A 19,362-nucleotide genomic window follows, 5' to 3' on the forward strand; every position below is an offset into this window, starting at 1 on the left:
TAAACTCACTGTGGTATGTCCACGCCACTGAATACTACTCAGCAATGAAAAGGAATGAACTATCGATACAGGCAACAACTTTGATGCACCTAAAGGGAATTATGCAGAGGGAAGAAAGCCAATCACTGAAAGTTATATACTAATGATTCCAATTATAAAACATTCTTGAAATAAAATTATAGAAATGCAGACTAGATTGGTATTTGCCATGGGGAGAGGGAGATAAGGCTGTCAAGGGATGCATGAAAGAGGCTTGTGATCACCAGGAGAGTTCTGGGTCCTGATTAGGGTAGCTGTTACATTAGTCTACACATGTCACAAAATTGAAGAAAATGATATAAAATATACACACAAAGGAGTGCATGTAATACTAGTGAAATCTGAATAAGCCCTGAGTTTGTACCATGATTTCCTGAATTTTATATGGTACTATTGTTACATAACATGTAACCAATGGGGGAAACTGGGTGAAGAGTACACAGGATATTTCTTTTGCAACTTCCTATGAATCTGTAGTTATTTCAAATTCTTTTTTATTTTCTTGAGAGACAGAGTCTTTCTCTGTCACCCAGCCTGCAGTGCAGTGGCATGATCATGGCTCACTGCAGCCTTGAACTCCTGTGTTCAAGTGATCCTCTGGTCTCAGCCTCCTGAGAAGCTGAGACTACAGGCATGCACTACCATGCCCAGCTAACTTTTTTAGTTCTTGTAGAAATGGGTTCTTGCTATGTTTCCCAGGCTGATCTCAAACTCCTGGCCTCAAGCAATCCTCCCATCTTGGCCTCCCAAAGTGCTAGGAATACAGGCATGAGCCACCATCTGTGGCCACACAATTGTTTTTTAATTTAGTTATAGTATTCTGTACCACTGTAGGATGACAATAGTTAACAATAATATATAGTTTCAAATAGCTAGAAGGAGGATACTGAACAGAAAGAAATGAGAAATGTTTGAGATGGTAGACATGCTAATTACATTGATCTGATCACCATACATTATACACATCAAAACATCTTCATGTACCCCATAAATATGTACAATTATTATATGTTAATTTTTTTTTTTTTTGAGATGGAGTCTCACTCTGTCACCCAGGCTGGAGTGTAGTGGTGCAATCTCGGCTCACTGCAACCTCCGCCTCCCAGGTGCAAGTGATTCTCCTGCCTCAGCCTCCTGAGTAGCTGGGATAACAGGCATGCGCCACCACACCCAGCTAATTTTTGTATTTTTAGTAGAGATGGGGTTTCGCCATGTTGGTCAGGCTGGTCTGGAACTCCTGACCTCTGGTGATCAGCCCACTTCGGCCTCCCAAAGTACTGGGATTGCTGGCGTGAGCCACCGTGCCTGGCGTATATGTCAATTTTTTAAATAAATAAAATAATAAATTTTTAAGCACCCAAAGGGAAAAAACCCATATTATATGCATAGGAAAAGGAATACACTACTGATATAGGCAACAACACAGATGAACCTCAGAAACATTATGCTTATGCTGAGCAAAAGAAGCCAGTCAAAAAAGACCACATAACATATGATTCCATTTCTGCGAAACTCTAGGTTATCTAGAATATCTAGATTCTAGGTTATCTAGGTTATCTAGAATATCTAGATTCTAGGTTATCTAGGTTATCTAGAATAATCTTCAGTGACAGGAAACAAATTAGGATTGGTCTGGGGCATTATTAGGGTACAATGGGAAAAGTTTATTGCAACAGGGTACAAGGGAACTTCTTGCGGTGATGGAAAATTTTTTTTGTAGATATAGGGTCTCACTATATTGCCCAAGCTGGTCTCAAACTCCTGGTTTCGAGCAATCCTCCCTTCAAGCTTCCCAAAGTACTGGGATTACAGGTGGATGCCATTGCACCCAGCCCCCATTTTTTGTATCTTGATTGTGGTGGTTGTCACACAGATACATATATTTATCAGATCTCACTTAACTGTACACTTAGTGTGCATTGTATTGCCTATAAATTTATACCTCACAAAAATCAGTATCAAACAGAAATGGAAAAGCATGGACTGTGGAGCCAGTCACCTGTTCTGAATCACGTCTCCGCCACTTACTAGCTGTGCAATGTTGGACATATTTCTTTCTTTTTCTTTTTTCTTTTTTTTTTTTTTTTGATATGGAGTCTTACTCTCTTGCCCAGGCTGGAGTGCAGTGGTGCAATGTAGGCTCACTGCAATCTCTGCTTCCCAGGTTCAAGCGATTCTTCTGCCTCAGCCCCCTGAGTAGCTAGGATTACAGGTACCCACCACCACACCAGGCTAATTTTTGTATTTTTAGTAGAGACAGGCTCCCACCATGTTGGCCAGGCTGATCTCGAACTCCTGACCTCAAGTGATCCACCCACTTTGGCCTCCCAAAGTGCTGAGATTACAGGTGTGAGCCACTGAGCCTGGCCTTGGACAAGTTTCTTAATCTCTCTGCACTCCAATTTTCTTGTCTGTAAAATGAGATTAATGATGGTACCAGCATCACTGTGTCGTATGAGGGTAAAATGAGTTGTTAATAGTGAATCACTTCAAACAGGACTTGACACAAAGTCAGCTCTGTATACAAGTTTATTAAATAAGCAAATAAACCGGATTGCTGTTTTCAAACAGATGCTGTTTTGAAAAACACCATCTCAATAAACTCATGTCACCCTCTGCCTCTCCCCATTACCCTCAAGATAAAGCCCAAAGCTTTTCCAGTGGCTGTATCACCCTCCTCTTTGCCCCTCATTCCCCAAGGTTCCTGCCCGGGCCATCTGTCTGTCCCTCCAAGGTGCTATCCTCCCCAAATTAAGACCCTCTCACAGGCTGTTCCTCGGCCCAGAGGATTCTTCCCCTTCCTCTTTGCCCGTCTAAGATCAATTCATTGTAAATTTCAAGTCTTCAATGAAGCCTTCCCTGAATTCTCTGACCAGGCCAAAGCAATTAGCCAGAAGAAAAGGCCAATACTTCTCTTTTATAGCACCAAGCACAGCTATAATACATATTTATGTTTGTGTAATTATTTCATGCTTTCATTCTTCAAATATTTGTTGAGTACTGCTGTGAGCCAGGCATTATTCTATGCTCTGAGAATACAGCAGTTTACAAAACTAACTCCCTGCTGGTGTGTTGGAATGAACCAGGCAGAAAATAAATAGATAATTAAATAACTATATTATGTCAGGGAGTGATGAGTGCCATGGAGAAAAATACAACAGGGTAGGAAAAAGGAGCCAAAGAAGGAGCAGGTACTATTATAGACAGTTTGGTCAGGGAAGACCTGAGGAGGTGACATTTAAGCAGAGACCTCAGGAAGTGAAGGAATGAACCACGGGAATATCTGGAGAAAGAAAGTTCCAGAAAGAAAAGAAAATGACAGTGCAAAGGCTTTGATATTAGGAGCATAATTTGCATGTTCTTCAGTAAATTGCAGGAAGAGGATATAACAGTAGGACATGGGGTTGGAGAGGTATCAGGGCCAGAGTGAGTAGGGTCTTTCAGGCCATTGTGAGCGCTCTGACTTTTACTTGGAGGGAGGTGGGAGCCACTGAAGGGATATTAGCCAGGATGGATGCTCTGACTTGTTTTTGTTTTTGTTTTGTTTTGTTTGAGATGGTGTCTCACTCTGTCGCCCAGGCTAGAGTGCAGTGGCACAATCTCAGCTCACTGCAACCTCTGCCTCCCTGGCTCAAGTGATTCTCCTGCCTCAGCCTCTCAAGTAGCTGGGATTATAGGTGCCCACCACCACACCCAGCTAATTTTTGTATTTTTGGTAGAGACGAGATTTCACCCTGTTGGCCAGGCTGGTCTCGAACTCCTAAGCTCAAGTGATCCACCCACCTCAGCCTCCCAAAGCGCTAGGATGACAGGTGTGAGCCACTGTGCCTGGCCCTGACTTTTATTTTAACTGGATCAAGCACATTGATCGCTGTGTTGAGAATACCCTGGAGTGGAACAATGGCTGTAGCAGGCAGACCAATCTAGGAAAGAGATGACAGTAACTTGGTCATTGATAGCAGTGAAGGTGGTGAGAAGTGGTTGGACTTTGGAGGTATTTGGAAGGCGGAACCAAAAGATCGAATGTAGGGAATAAAAGAAATAGACAGGTCAAAGACAACGCCAAGGATTTGGCCTGAGCATGTAGAGAGGGAGATGGGAAAACCATACGAGTTCCAAGTTTAGGGAAGGATCCCTGGAGCTCAGTTTTGGACATACTAAGCTTGAGAAGCCTTTTAGAGTGCAGACAGCATAGCAAGTAGGCAGTTTGATGTTTGAGCCTGCAGGTTAGGGGGGAGGTGCTGTCAGAAGCAGCTATCTAAACAGAGATAGTCAGTGGTTTTTTTTGTTTGCTTTTTTGTTTGTTTGTTCTTCTGTTTTGGGGGTTTTTTTGGGGTGGGGGACAGAGTCTCACTCTGTCACGCATGCTGGAGTGCAGTGGCACGATCTCAGCTCACTGCAACCTCTGCCTCCCAGGTTCAAGCGCTTTTTGTTTCTCAACCTCCCGAGTAGCTGGGATTACAGGCTTGTGCCACCACACCGGCTAATTTTTGTATTTTTAGTAGAGACGGGGTTTCACCATGTTGGCCAGGCTGGTCTCAAACTCATGACCTCAAGGGATCCACCCGACACGGGCCCCGAAAGTGCTGGGATTACAGGCATGTAATCCCACTGCACCCGGCCCCAGATAGTCAACATGTATTTAAACCCTGAATGATATCACCAAGAAAGTAAATTTACGGAGAAATTAGGTGAGTTTTAAGGACTGAGACCCATGTCACCCCCATTGCCAAGACGTTGAGTAGACTAGGTGCAGCCAGAGAAATCAAGACGGTGGAAAACTCCCCAAAACAAACAACCTAGTTTCTTTAGCCAATATATTACAGAGAGAGAGAGAAAGAGAACCTATTAACTCAAAAACAAAAGATTGATCACTTGTAGAATCTAGACTTTATTTGGATCCTGATTCAAACACGTCATGTCTGGGCACGGTGGCTCACACCTGTAATCCCAGCACTTTGGAAGGCCGAGGCGGGCAGATCACTTGAGGTCAGGAGTTTGAGACCAGCCTGGCCAACATGGTGAAAACCCATCTCTACTAAAGATACAAAAACTTAGCTGGGCATGGTGGTGCATGCTAATAATCCCAGCTACTCGGGAGGCTGAGGCAGGAGAATCTCTTGAACCCGGGAGGCAGAGGTTGCAGTGACCCGAGATCATCCCATTGCACTCCAACCTGGATGACAAGAGTGAAACTCTGTCTCCAAAAAAAAAAAAAAAGAAAGAAAGAAACAAAGCAAACAAACAAAAAATACCATCAAATAAAATAAAAAATTAGGCCAGGCACAGTGGCTCACACCTAATCCCAGTGCTTTGGGAGGCCAAAGCAGGAGGATTGTTTGAGGCCAGGAGTTTGAGACCAGCCTGGGCAACATAGCATGACTCCATCTCTATAAAAACATTTAAAATTTAGCCTGGCATGGTGATGCACACCTGTAGTCCTAGCCACTCAGGAGGCTGAGATGGGAGGATCTCTTGAGCTCCAGAATTCGAGGCTGCAGTGAGCTATGATCATGCCACAGCACTCCAGCCTGAGTGATAGAACAAGAACCTGTCTCAAAAAAACCCAAAAAATTGTGAGACAATTGAGGAAATTTGAACCCCTGATTAGATATTTGAAGATTTTAAAGAATTATTGTTAATATTTTTAAGTTTGATAATGAAACCGTGGTTATATTTTTAAAGGAATCCTTATTGTTTCAAGGAGGGGTTAGTAAAGTACCACCCACGGACCAAATGGAAATGGCCGCCTGATTTTGCGTGGCTCATGAGCTTAAAATGATTTTTTAGGTTGTTTAAATAGTTTTTTAAAACCAAAAGAATAATATTTATTGACATATGAAAATTTCCTGTGTGAAATTTAAATTTAAGTGTCTATAAATAAAGTTTTATTGGCACATGTCCATGCCCATTCATTGGCCTATTGTCCATGGCAGCTTCCTGCTACCATAACAGAGTTGAGTACTTGGGACAGGGACCACACGGCCTCCAAAGCTCAAAATATGTATTCCATGTTCCCTTACTGAAAAAGCTTGCCAGCCCTCCTTTTATTTTATGTATTTATTTAATTGTTTTTTTTTTTTTTTTAAGACAGAGTCTCTCTCTGTTACCCACACTGGGGTTACCATGCCTCAGCCTCCCAAGTAGCTGGGACTACAGGCGCCTGCCACTACGCCTGGCTAACTTTTTGTATTTTTAGTAGAGACAGGGTTTCGCCGTGTTAGCCAGGATGGTCTCGATCTCCTGATCTTGTGATCTGCCCGCCTCGGCCTCCCAAAGTGCTGGGATTACAGGCGTGAGCCACCGCGCCCAGCCGCCATCCCAGCATTCTTTAATACAGATTTCCCTCGTATTGTCTAACTTGTTATGCAAATGGATTATTTTTCCCCCAAGGGGACCTCCACAACCAGCTTTGAAAACAATTATGCTTACTTTACTGCCCAGGACAAAAACAGTAAAACTTTTGAAGTTCCCAGACACCAAAAGCCATGCATTCTAACAGGTTTTGAGCAAACCTGATCCCAAAGCACTTTGTAGGTGTGTTGGCCCACCATCACCATCCTGTAACTGGAATGCTCAACTCCAATTAGAAGTCTTCCTGGTTTGGGTCATTTGGGGCTTTGGGGAACCTTTGACCCTTTTTTCTCCCTTCCCTTTGGGCAGCTGCCCTGGGACATTGGCCCCATTCACAATTCTCCAGTTTCCCAGACAATGTGGCTTCTTGTGCTCTTTGCTCGGGCCCCTCTATTAACCCTACAGAGAGGTTTAAGGTTACTGAAACAGACGCCTTGCTTTCTGCTGTGCATAATGTCCTTTTTCCAGCGAGAAACTGCAGCCCATCAGGATTTGGTTTTCATTAAAGGCACTTTGGGTCACTTTTTTAGCAGACTGGTCGAAAGGACTGAAAGGACTGGGCAGGGCGATGATGATTTGGAGGTTGATAGCTTTCTCTATGGGCCATACCCCTTCCCCACCGAAAGATTCCCCCACTGCAGACTGGAGGAAATCAGTCAGGCAAGGATCCCTGTGGTGAAAACGACTCGAAAACAGCAACAATAACCACAAACCTGAAATGAAGACAATTTCCTGAGAAACTATGGATGTTTGGATGTGCAAGGTGATCAACTCTCCCAGTTGCCCGGGACCAAAAGGTTTCCCAGGACTCAAAACTTTCCATTTTGAAACCAGAAAGTCACAGGCAAACCCGGAGGAGTTGGTCAACCCATGGATCAGAGTCACTTCATCTTCTGTGAAATTTGCAAAGATGCTAGGAGGTTCCCCTCCTGCTGGGACACCCCAGCCCAGACACAAACCATTAATTCACAATTACATGGAGTTTCACTGTCTGCAAGCCTGCTCCATTTAAGCTCTGGGTCATGAACACATAACTGTAGGCATACTGACACTAGCTGGGAGATTTTTCACCAAAAAAAATAAAGAATAAAAAAAATAAAAAAAAATAAAAAGCCATTTCATGCCTATTAATCCAAAATAGGTAAACATGTCTGGCTTATAGAATACCAGCCTGATTACAAATGCTTGGTGTTGGAATGGCCCAGCTCACAGTGGTTGTAGAAGTCCAGTAGGCCCAGGCTTTGTGGCTCACGCCTGTAACCCCAGCACTTTGGGAGGCCAAGGTGGGAGGATCACTTGAGTCCAGAAGTTCAAAACCAGCCTGGGCAACATAGGGAGACTCCATTTCTACAAATAATTTAAAAATTAGCCGGGTGCATGCCTGTAGCCCTAGCTACTCAGGAGGTTGAGGCAGGAGAATTGCCTGAGCCTGGGAGGTTGAGGCCACAGTGAGCCGCGATCACATGTCACTACACTCCAGCCTGGGTGACAGAGCAAAACCCTGGCTGGAAAAAAAAAAAAATTAAAGCAGTCAAGGGGATGGGAGCTTGGTGGACTAGAGATGCCCAGACTTGAGTTCCTGTCCCAGCCCTGCCACTAATAGTGAGATTTTAGGCACAGCTATTCCCCTTCTTCTCTCCTAAGTCTCCGGAGAACAAATGGCTTTGGATTCAATGAGGAAAAGAAGGAAAGAAAGGAAGAAACTGGTCTCACTGAGCATCCTCTATGAGCCGGGCATCACACCAAACCCTCCTCCCTGCCATTTACTCTTTCCACCAGCCTTGAAGGTTTACCGTACTCAGTTTCACAGATGAGTTCAGTGCACATGAACGATCACACAGCAAGCGAATGGCAGGGAGGGGGTTATGATGCAGGGCTGTGGGACTCCCTAGTAACCTTAATCCCAGCAGTCATTTAATGAGACAGAACTAAGTACACGCCTCTCTAACATACATTGTCTCGCTTAATTCTTGTAGAATCTTTGAGGCAAGCATTACCATTATCTCTACTTCACAGATGAGCAAATGGGTTCTGAGAGGTCAAGTGACCTGCCCAAGGTCACACAGCTATGCATGCACAGCCAGGTGGCAAACCCAGAGCTAAATGATTCCAGCGCTCACTGGCTTTGCTCTCCAGTCTCAGCTCAGCAGCCCTGAACCTAAAACTCCAGGTGGCAGGTGCCACCCCAGGGATAAGACCCCAGCTTTAACCTGAACCAAACCTTAGCCAGCTGTGTGCTATTGGGCAAATTCCTTAACCTCTATAGGCTTGCATTTCCTCCTCTGCATAGTAGGCATGGCACTCATACCTCCCTTGCAAAAAACTATCAACTTTGTTTGTTTATTTATTTATTTATTTATTTATTTATTTATTCATTCATTCATTCATTCATGAGACAGAGTCTCCCTGTGTCGCCCAGAATGGAGGGCAGTGGCCTGATCTCGGCTCACTGCAACCTCCACCTCCCGGATTCATGCGATTCTCCTGCCTCAGCCTCCAGAGTAGCTGAGATTACAGGCGCCCGCCACCACACCTGGCTAATATTTGTATTTTTAGTAGAGATGGAGTTTCACCACTTTGGCCAGGCTGGTCTCGAACTCCTGGCCTCAAGTGATTCTCCTGCCTCAGCCTCCCAAAGTGCTGGGATTACAGGTGTGAGCCCCGGCCTTTACCTGCATTTTTCCATTTCTTCCTCACAACTGCTATGAGGTAGGCATTACTTTATACATAAAATACATAAAGAACTAAGCCCAGCACTGGCACATATAAGAATGCAATGAATCGTAGCTATTATTACTAATGCTATTGTTTTTACTGCTGCTATATTATTATAACAAATAATCATTGTGATAGTTATTGCAACAGTTGTCATCGCTGTTATTATATTACTAAGTAGTTTTGGATCCCTTTTCTCGAAGTTTCATCATCCCCCCCCAAGTGCCCTCCAATCCCAGGAGCCCTTAAAGCCGCTGCACCCACACTTTGCCCACCCTCTTTCTCTCGGTCTGTCCCCCACGCCATCCATCACCTGCACCCCTTCCCTAGGGAGGCCCAGCGGTGGGCGCCCACCCGCTCCCCCAGCGCTTTGCCCCGTGGGTCCTCCGCCCAGGCCCCCGCGCGCGCCTCACCTGCGGAGCCCGGCTTGGCCGCACTGAGTCCCACGGGCGGGCGGGTGGCGCAGGGCCGGGCCGCGGGGCTCATGCGGGGAGCGGGCAGGCAGGAGAGCGGCGGGGCGGCGCCAGCCGGCAGCTCTGCGACCTCCTCCCTGCAGCGGCCCAGGTGGGAACTCAGCCAGGGCAGCGACGGGGGTCACAGTCCCCGCCTGGGACTTCCTATCTGTCGAAGCTTGCAAGACGCACAAATGCCTGCTCCCCAGCCACTCTTCGGGGCGGCAGCTAGGAAGCGAGGATGGGGAGCACTAGAGAGCTATCCACCAATCGCTACATGGGACCTTTATTTAGATCTGAATTCAAACCGTTAAAAGAAGTTATAGGACGCGCACGGTGGCTCACGCCTGTAATCCCAGCACTTTTGGGAAGCCAAGGCGGGCGGATCACTTGAGGCCAGGAGTTCGAGACTAGCCTCGCCAACAGGGCGAAACCCCGGCTCTACTAAAAATACAAAGATTAGCCAGGCGCGGTGGCGGGCGCCTGTAATCCGAACTACTTGGGAGGCTGAGGCAGGAGAATCGCTTGAACCCGGGAGGGGGAGGTTGCAGTAAGCCGAGATCGTGCCACTGCACACCAGCCTGGGCGACAGAGCAAGACTCCGTCTCAAAAAAAAAAAAAAAAAATTATAAGAAAATTGGAGCAATGTGGTCGCTGGATATTTAATGGCTAGGTTTCTTTCATTTCTTTTTTCTTTTTTTTTTGAGACAGTCTCGCTCTGTCGCCCAGGCTGGAGTGCAATGGCGCGATCTCGGCTCACTGGAACCTCCGCCCCCAGGTTCAAGCGATTCTCCCGCTTCAGCCTCCCAAGTAAAGAGGATTATAAGCGCCCACCACCACGCCCCGCTTATTTTTTTGTATTTTTAGCAGAGGCCGGGTTTCTCCATGTTGGCTAGGCTGGTCTCAAACTCCTGACCTCAGGTGATCCGCCGGCCTCGGCCTCCCAAAATGCTGGGATTACAGGCGTAAGCCATCACACCCTGCCGGGTTTCTTAATGAATAATTGTAATGTGGCTATCTTTTCAGAGTGGTTATCTTTTACAGTTATATATTTACAAAACTGAAATGATACATCTGGGATTTGCTTGGCAATAGTGGAACCAAGGAGTCGTGGGAGTAGGGATGAAACAAGGTGGGCCATGTGTTGATAATTGCTGAGGCTGGTTGGGGAGGATTCATTATTACCTTTCTTTTTTATGTACTTGGAATTTTCCATAATAAAAATAATAGTATGACCAATAATAGATGTATACATACACAGAGTGGTAGAAAAAAATTCATCCTAAATGTCCACCAATAATGAAATGCTTAAATAAATGGATAAATAAACGCTGTGGATTACACAGTCATTAAAATTGTTCTTAACAAAGACCACATAATTAGCACAAGGAAATAATTTTATATCCAAAACAAAAAAGCCAATGTTAAGAAATAGATGTATTTGAACTTTTATTAAAACTAGAAGCTAGGGGCTGGGTGTGGAGCCTCACACCTGTAATCCCAGCACTTTGGGAGGCCAAGGCAGGCTGATCACTTGAGGTCAAGAGTTTGAGACCAGCCTGGCCAACATGGTGAAACCTCATCTCTACTAAAATTACAAAAATTAGCCAGGCATGGTCGTGGGCACCTGTAATCCCTGTTACTTGGGAGGCTGAGGCAGGAGAATTGCATGAGCTGGGGAGGTGGCGGCTGCAGTGATCTGAGATGGCACCACCACCCTCCCACCTGGACAACAGAGCAAGACTCCATCTCAAAAACAAAGCAAAACAAAACAAAAAACTAGAAGGCAAGGCTGGGTGGGGTGGCTCAGACCTGTAATTCCAACACTTTGGGAGGCTGAGGTGGGTGGATCACTTGAGGTCAAGAGTTTGAGACCAGCCTGGCCAACAGGGCAAAACCCCATCTCTACTAAAAATACAAAAATGAGCTTGCATGGTGGCGCACGTCCTGTAATCCCAGCTACTCAGGAGGCTAAGGTAGGAGAATCCCTTGAACCCGAGAGGCAGAGGCTGCAGTGAGCTGAGATCATGCCACTGCACTCCAGCCCGGGCAAGAGAGTGAGACTCTGCCTCAAAAAAAAAATAAAAAATAATCTGGTAGGCAATGCATTAAAATATTAGCCTTGCATGATAGGATTATGCATAACTGTTTTGCATCTTTCCTAATGAAATATAGTTGTAGACTCAAGAGGTTTCCTTGCAATCCTTCACATTTAACGAAACACATCTAATACCCGTAATATTTCAAAGTAATTACTGAAATGCCCAACGCTAACATTAGTTTGTCAGTGGCACAATTAAAACATTATCTTCAGAAATGACCAATTGTAGCATTCTGCCGCCCATCTGATAGTAATTTATATAATGCTAATGTCCAGCATCCTCAAAAACATCCTTTTATCCCCAGGGTCTTTGTTTAATCCTTTAAATAAAAAGCTTAACCTCAGCCGGGCACGGTGGCTCATGCTTGCAATCCCAGCACTTTGGGAGGCTGAGACGGGCAGATCACAAGGTTAGGAGATCGAGACCATCTGGCTAATACAGTGAAACCCCGTCTCTACTAAAAATACAAAAAATTAGCCAGGCGTGGTGACGGGCGCCTGTAGTCCCAGCTACTCAGAAGGCTGAGGCAGGAGAATGGCATGAACCCGGGAGGCAGAGCTTGCAGTGAGCCAAGATCATGCCACCACTCCAGCCTGGGTGACAGAGTGAGACTCTTTCTCAAAAAAAAAAAAAAAAAAAGCTTAACCTCAAGCTTTAAATGACAGGAAATGGCTTCCATCCTTTGTCAATTTTTGATTTAGAATATAGGTGTCTAGGAGTCTCACATGACTCAGAACAATAAAAGGACCTTTTCATTTTTACATATTTTAATGTTTAAACATTTATAAATGTGTGTATATATACATGCACAGAAAAAAAAAAGTCTGGAAGGCATAAACCAAACTGTCAGTAGTGGTTCTCTCAAGTTTATGGGGCAAGTAAAGTTAATTTTCATTTTATACTTTTTCTTCGATGAACGTTGATATGGTTTGGCTTTGTGTCCCCACCCAAATCTCGTGTGGAATTGTAATCCCCAGTGTTGGAGGAGGGGTCTGGTGGGAGGTGATTGGATCATGGGGCTGACTTCCCCCTCAATACTGCTTTCGTGATAGTGAGTGAGTGCTCAGTTGTTTAAAAGTGTGTGGTACCTTCTCCTTGGTTCTCTCTTAGTTCTCCTTCCACCATGTAAGACATGCTGGCTTCCCCTTCACTTTCCACCATGATTATAAGTTTCCTGAGGCCTCCCTAGAAGCAGAAGCCTATACAGCCTGCAGAACCATGAGCCAATTAAACCTCTTTTCTTTATAAATTACCCAGTCTTAAGTGTGTTTTTATAGCAGTGTGAGAAAGGACTAATACAAACGTGTTACTTATAATGGAAAAACCAGTAGGGCTTTACGATCAGTCATGGCCATTCTATAAATAATAAAAACAAGATGGAGGCTGGGCGAGGTGGCTCACACCTATAATCCCAGCACTTTGGGAGGCCGAGGCGGGTGGATGACCTGAGGTCAAGAGTCTGAGACCAGCCTGACCAACATGGCAAAACCCCATCTCTACTAAAAATAGAAAAATTAGCAGGGCATAGTGGCACATGCCTATAATCCCAGCTACTTGAGAGGTTGAGGCAAGAGAATCACTTGAACCCGGGAGGTGGAGGTTGCAGTGAGCCAAGATTGCACCACTGCACTCCAGCCTGGGCGACAGAGGAAGGCTCCAACTCAAAAAAAAAAAAAAAAAAAAAAAAAAGAATTGCCAATGTATTCACTTGAACTCTAGCATTTGGAAAAGTGTTGAGAGTTCACAGTCGTTTAAAACCAGCGTTCTGTGTTGAATCCTAAACAGGATATAAGAAAATAGCATTTGGGCACTCTATCTGTTCTTATTTTCCAGAACTTAAGAAGTACAGGTATATAAGACATCCCAATTTACATGGGCATTTACTTGAGAGAAAAAATACTTACTTTTCATTTTACATGTATTGAAAGTAATTTTAAAGTGACCTTCTAACAAAAGCATATTATTTAATTCATGTGAATACAGCATACTGACCCAAATCCAGAGGGAATTCTTAAGTTCGGTTATGTAATAATATTCTCCCTGTTCTCCAAAAGTATACAATTTCACAGTGAAAAAGAAGTATTTTGTTATCACTGAATACTGAGTCCAATTCAGTGATACTGATATAGATAGCAAGCTACAAAGCACAATTTACTAGTAAATGAAGCCAAATGCCATACAAGTTGTATTATAAAAACAAATGATGCACTAGTCATTAGGGAAATGCAAATCAAAACCACAAGCTACCACCTTACACCGATTAGGATGGCTACTACTAAAAAAACAAAACAGGCTGTACATGGTGGCTCACACCTGTAATCCCAGCACTTTGGGAGGCCAAGGCAGGCAGATCACCTGAGGTCAGGAGTTCGAGACCAGCCTGGCCAACATGGCGAAACCCCAAAACCCCATCTCCACCAAAAATATAAAAATTAGCCAAGTGTAGTGGTAGGTGCCTGTAATCCCAGCTACTCGGGAGGCTGAGGCAGGAGAATCACTTGAACCCAAGAGATGGAGTTTGCAGTGAGCCGAGATCATGCCCTGCGCTCCAGCCTGGGCGACAGAGCAAGACTCCATCCCAAAACAAAACAAGATAATGTTGGTGAAGATGTGGAGACATTGGAACGGTTGTGAACTGTTGGCAAAAATGTTAAATGGTGCAGAAAACAGCATTGTGGTTCCTCAAATAATTAAAAATAGAATTACCACATGATCCAGTAATTTCACTTCTGGTTATATACCCAAAGGAATTAAAAGCAGGGTCACAAGATACTTGTACACTCATGTTCACAGCAGGGTTAGTCAGACAGCTAAAAGGTAGTAGCAATCCAAGAGTTCACCAACAGACTAATGGATAAGCAAACTATGGTCTATCCATACAATAGATTATTCAGCCTTAAAAAGGAAGGAAATTCTGGCCGGTGCGGTGGCTCACGCCTATAATCCCAGCACTTTGGGAAGCCGAGGCAGGTAGATCACCTGAGGTCAGGAGTTTGAGACCAGCCTGGCCAACATGGTGTAACCGTCTCTACTAAAAATACAAAAATTAGCCAGGCATGGTGGCAGGCGCCTGTAATCTCAGCTACTCAGGAGGCTGAGGCAGGAGAATGGCTTGAACCCAGCAGCCAGAGGCTCCAGGGAGCCGAGATCACACCACTGAACTCCAGCCTGGGGGACAGAAAGAGACTCCATCTCAAAAAAAAAAAAAAAAAAAGAGGAAGGAAACTCTGACACCCTCTACATCGGTGAACCCTGAGGGCACTGTGCTAAGTGAAATAAGCCAGTCATGGGCCGGGCGCGGTGGCTCACGCCTGTAATCCTGGCACTTTAGGAGGCCAGATCACAAGGCCAGGAGTTCGAGACCAATCTGGCCAACATGGCGAAACCCCATCTCTACTAAAAATACAAAATTAGCCAGAAGTGGTGGTGCATGCCTGTAATCCTAGCTACTCAGGAGGCTAAGGCAGGATTGCTTGAACCCAGGAGGCAAAGGTTGAAGTGAGCTGAGATTGCGTCACCGCACTCCAGCCTGGGCAACAGAGTGAGACTCTGTCTCAGGAAAAAAAAAAAGAATAAGCCGGTCACAAAAAGGCAAATACTGTGTAATTCCAATTATATGGGAGGTGACTGGATCATGGGGCGGATCATGACTACCTAGAGTAGTCAAAGGGACAGAGAGTAGAATGATAGTTGCTAGAGGGTGCGGTGGAGACAATGGAGAGTTGTGTTTATGAACATAGTTTCAGTTTTGCAAGATAAAGGGAGTGCTAGGCCAGGGACAGTGGCTAACACCTGCTGTCCCAACACTTTGGGAGGCCAAGGTGGAAGGATCACTTGAGGCCAGGAGTTTAAGACCAGCCTAGGCAACATAGTCCTGATATGTCTCAAGTTACTTATGAGCCCAGTTTTGTGCTCAGTGCACTCCTAGACAGTACAACTCAGTCCAGGCTGCCCTGATTCCATGCACTATCTTCTAGCCGGCGGAAGCACTGGATATAAGGTAACTGCGGGTGCTTAAGCATCTGCACTAACATGGTAGGTCACTTTAGTCACTGGAAGCCCATGATACTATACTGACATTGCTGGAGAAAAAGGATCATGTAACACCTCCATCGGTAACCAAGTAGTGGGAAGCAATTAATGAAAACATCTTGCTTCATTAATACTGTAAATAACATATGCAGTATAGCCTATTAATACTATACTCAGAACCAAGTGAAAACAAAGCTTTTCTCAGGAAGACTTGAAACATCTACACTTTATTTTCCAACTCAACTTTTTTCTGTTAAAAGCCAACCATGTAAAAACTGATGACAGGTCACACTGGATGGCAGAAAATACAGTATTGCTTTTAACTACTCTGTACAAGGGATAAATGACTAAGGGCATTGTACCTCCTTTCCTCCCCTTCTCTGAGATCAGTGGTCTGAGCACTTTAGGAGCTTAAAATGCAGGTGCAGGGAGCTAGGAATCAGAGGTGTGGCTTGCATTTCAACCTTTAAGGCCAATTGGTTAGCTTGCTTTTACCACAAATAAAGCTCTTCTTAATTTCTCTAGTACAGTCTTAACTTGATATGAAGCACTTACACGAGGAATGGTGCAGACAAGGCAGCTTTATTGTACTTTGGGGGAGAAAAACATGATTCCATTTACGGGGAAAAAAGCCATTGACACTCAGTAAGCAACACTGCCATCTAGTGGAATGGTGACACACCACCAAGAATTTCAAGACCCGATAGGAAATGTGAGTGGATTTGGTTTCAATTTTCACCACAAAACAGCACTTTTAATAAGCTGGTTTTCAGAGAACTTCAGATTTTTTTGAGAAACTACTTTTTATCTTTAAAATGCATAAATGTATGTGTTTTCTCTGTTTTGGGGGGTGGTTAAGAATGAGTTGTATTTTTCTTATTAGACCATAAAGTTCTCTACTTGAAAGTTAGAAAACACTTTGGGGCAACCTGCCTCCTTGAACATCCATCACTTCTGCTTGACAGTCTAACAGCAACCCCTGATTTTGACAGACAGTTTATAAAGAAGCAAAACTCAACTGTACAAGAACGACATTAAGTTTTCTCATTTCCTCTTTCTATTTTTACAATCTATGGTGCTAAGTATTTGTACTTCACTTACTTGAATTCCTGGAAAGAAATCATTAGAACACACCAATAACAATTTTGCATAAATCACATAACCCAACTCTTATTATGACTGCACAGTAACAGTGGAAGATATTGGTGTGAGGATGTGGGAATGCAGTTCTTAATGAATAATAAAGTAATTCTTCAGGTTTTAATTCGCCTTTATACCCAGGTGTTGGAGTGAATGTGTTGATCTGATGACTTCTATGAACATATAAATGAGAATACTTAATGAAACACCTGGATGAAAAAAGAAATAAAGTAGTGAGAATAACATATTGTTAATAACCACAATCTCATATTGACATTTCTGTTATTACTGAGATTTCAGATTCTGGGTTAAATGCTCTGCTCTTTGGAATATCCACGATGGTTATTGATCTTGCTAATGGGTTCCTCTATGGCAGCATTTCTGGGTTTATGGTTGGAGGCACTCACGGATTCCAGAATGCATGAGTCTGACACGGTCTTCATCAAACCATATTCTTGGCAAATAATAAACTCCTTTAAGGATTTCAGGGAAGAGCCAAGCTCTGGGAGAGAGGTATATAAGTGTAGAGTAAGAAGTTGAATTAAAACATTTTTAGTTGCATTTTGTCAGTAGACAAAACTGAAATGTTTCAATTCTGAGAACCTGAGATTGTCCAGAAAAAAACAAAGTTCAGTGTATGGGACATGAGTGATCACAAAGTCAGAACCAGGTTATTTTGCATTTTTCACAGCAGCATTAACGGGGGGGGGGGAGGGGTCCCTGAAGTTCTATATCTTGAATGAGGCTGGGTTTTTGTTTCTGTTTTTTTTTTTTTACTGCCTCAGCGTTCACTGCAATTTGCAATAATCTCCCCTTCCCCCAAGTCTGAAGCCTTCCTTCCCCCCTATTCAAATTGTCTGCGTCATTCTCATAATGCTACTATTTGGGTACTCCTGAAGCCAAACCAATAAAAAATGCTAGGGGAGCCTTATATGAATTCAAACATGATGCCAAAGTCATCTCCAAAAAAGTTTATTAGCATGATTAAAAACATTTTCTTGAATAATAACAGAAAGAATTTCTAAACATGAAAGAATATCAGCGGCTATACCTTAAAACCAGTATTTGGAATTGAATGGACAGTTTTATTGCCAGTCTTCAAAAAACAATCCATTGATTGGTTCCATGAAGTCGTGACTATTGCTTTGTCTGGGAATGAGTCCCTACTGCAATTAAGTATAAAAAATATCTTCCATCATAATTGGAGTGTGACCTGCATTGGAGAGTGGCTCTGAGTAAAGAGTTGATAAAAATCCACAAAGAGTTGGGTTTTTGTCTTTTAAAAACATTCCTTTACACACTACAAAGAAATAATTAGTATTTTGGCTTTTTAAATTCCTACAGGATATTTAGAATGGCAGTCCCCAAGGGTCCTCCCTTCACGTAACTGTGAACACAGACCCTCTTCCAAGGGCACATCCCGGAGGGTGCGGACTCTGCAGACTTCCACCTCCACGTGTTTATACTGGTTTGAGAACAAAGACAGCGTCATCCAGAACGTAGTAGTCATTATACATGTCGCCTTCACACAGGTATGGTAGTCTGGTGAAAGCTTCGATAACAAAACCAGCTTTTCTGAAAACTTCAGGCAGACTATTCACTTGTTCTTCCCAGTTCTGTCCTTTGATTTCCAAAATTTCTGATGGTTTCTCCCACTTGCCACCTACTAATACAAATAAGAACATTCAGTTAAATTCTTGAACAAACAAGTGATTTAAAGAGGGAAGCAGGGAGGAGCCATATCTACCAAGGACTTGGTACGTTCCAAGCCTGAGGGCTTCGTGAGTTACCTCTTTTGTACTTCCCAGGTACTCTTTGAGACAGGTGGGCAGATAAAGAACAGACTCAGAAGGGCTGAAGAACTTGCCCACGCTTGCAAGGTTAATGAGTGTCAGTACGGAAATGTAAGCCCAGGTTTGTCTGGATCCAAGGCCCACACTGTTATCTTCTCTGACAGTTTTGGGTAGTATCTGCCAATAGACTGACTGCAGGGTGTAATGGTTAATGGGTTTGGAAAACTGGACATTAAATGCTGGAATACTGAAACAGAGAGCAACATGTAATATTTGAAGGACAGTTTTGGACAAATGCAAGAAAATACCACTGGCATAGTAAACTTATACAACGTACTACCTAGAGAGATTTATTAGGCTGAAAATAAAAACAGGCTCGTGAAGGATTTTAATTTAGAAAAGCAGATCATTGGGGAGTTTTTCTAGGGAAGTTGACTCATTCTTTGCCTTTTCAGAACAATTTCATAAACATTAAGCTCCAGGACCAGAGAGATGGAACAGTAGGATGGATACACCGTCTGGCATTTCTTGGACTAGAGATGAAGCCTCTATCAGTCATTTCCAAACTTATTAGCAGGAGATGCCTGGGGGACAAGGGGACTAGGGAAGGTCCTCAAATTCACATACAAACCTGGCACTGACTACAGACACACACATAGAGATGACAGTATATTTAACTTTGGGGGTACTTTTTAGGTGCTATGGTGATACAAAAACTACATACATCTGTTGAAG

General features: G+C 43.8%; 2 protein-coding genes across 3 annotated transcripts in view; both read right to left on the minus strand.

Annotated features, from left to right (window-relative positions):
* The window catches only part of OTOA (otoancorin), a 97,310-nt gene extending 87,524 nt beyond the window's left edge, over nt 1–9,786 (minus strand). Inside the window, exon 1 of the mRNA XM_055365469.2 lies at nt 9,522–9,786. The gene's annotated coding sequence lies outside the window, so the exon portion shown is untranslated. The remainder of the gene's footprint in view (nt 1–9,521) is intronic.
* Nucleotides 9,787–16,257: 6,471 nt separating this feature from the next.
* The window catches only part of METTL9 (methyltransferase 9, His-X-His N1(pi)-histidine), a 50,811-nt gene continuing 47,706 nt past the window's right edge, over nt 16,258–19,362 (minus strand). The window contains exon 5 of one of the 2 annotated variants that reach the window (XM_031002748.3): nt 16,258–18,497. In XM_031002748.3, coding sequence (XP_030858608.1) covers nt 18,295–18,497 — 203 coding nt within the window. In that variant the 3' untranslated portion in view covers nt 16,258–18,294. Of the gene's footprint in view, nt 18,501–19,362 lie in introns of both variants that reach the window. The other variant, XM_031002747.3, reaches the window with a different exon arrangement.

The sequence above is a fragment of the Gorilla gorilla genome, chromosome 18 (assembly GCF_029281585.2).
Source record: "Gorilla gorilla gorilla isolate KB3781 chromosome 18, NHGRI_mGorGor1-v2.1_pri, whole genome shotgun sequence".
Taxonomy (NCBI): domain Eukaryota; kingdom Metazoa; phylum Chordata; class Mammalia; order Primates; family Hominidae; genus Gorilla; species Gorilla gorilla.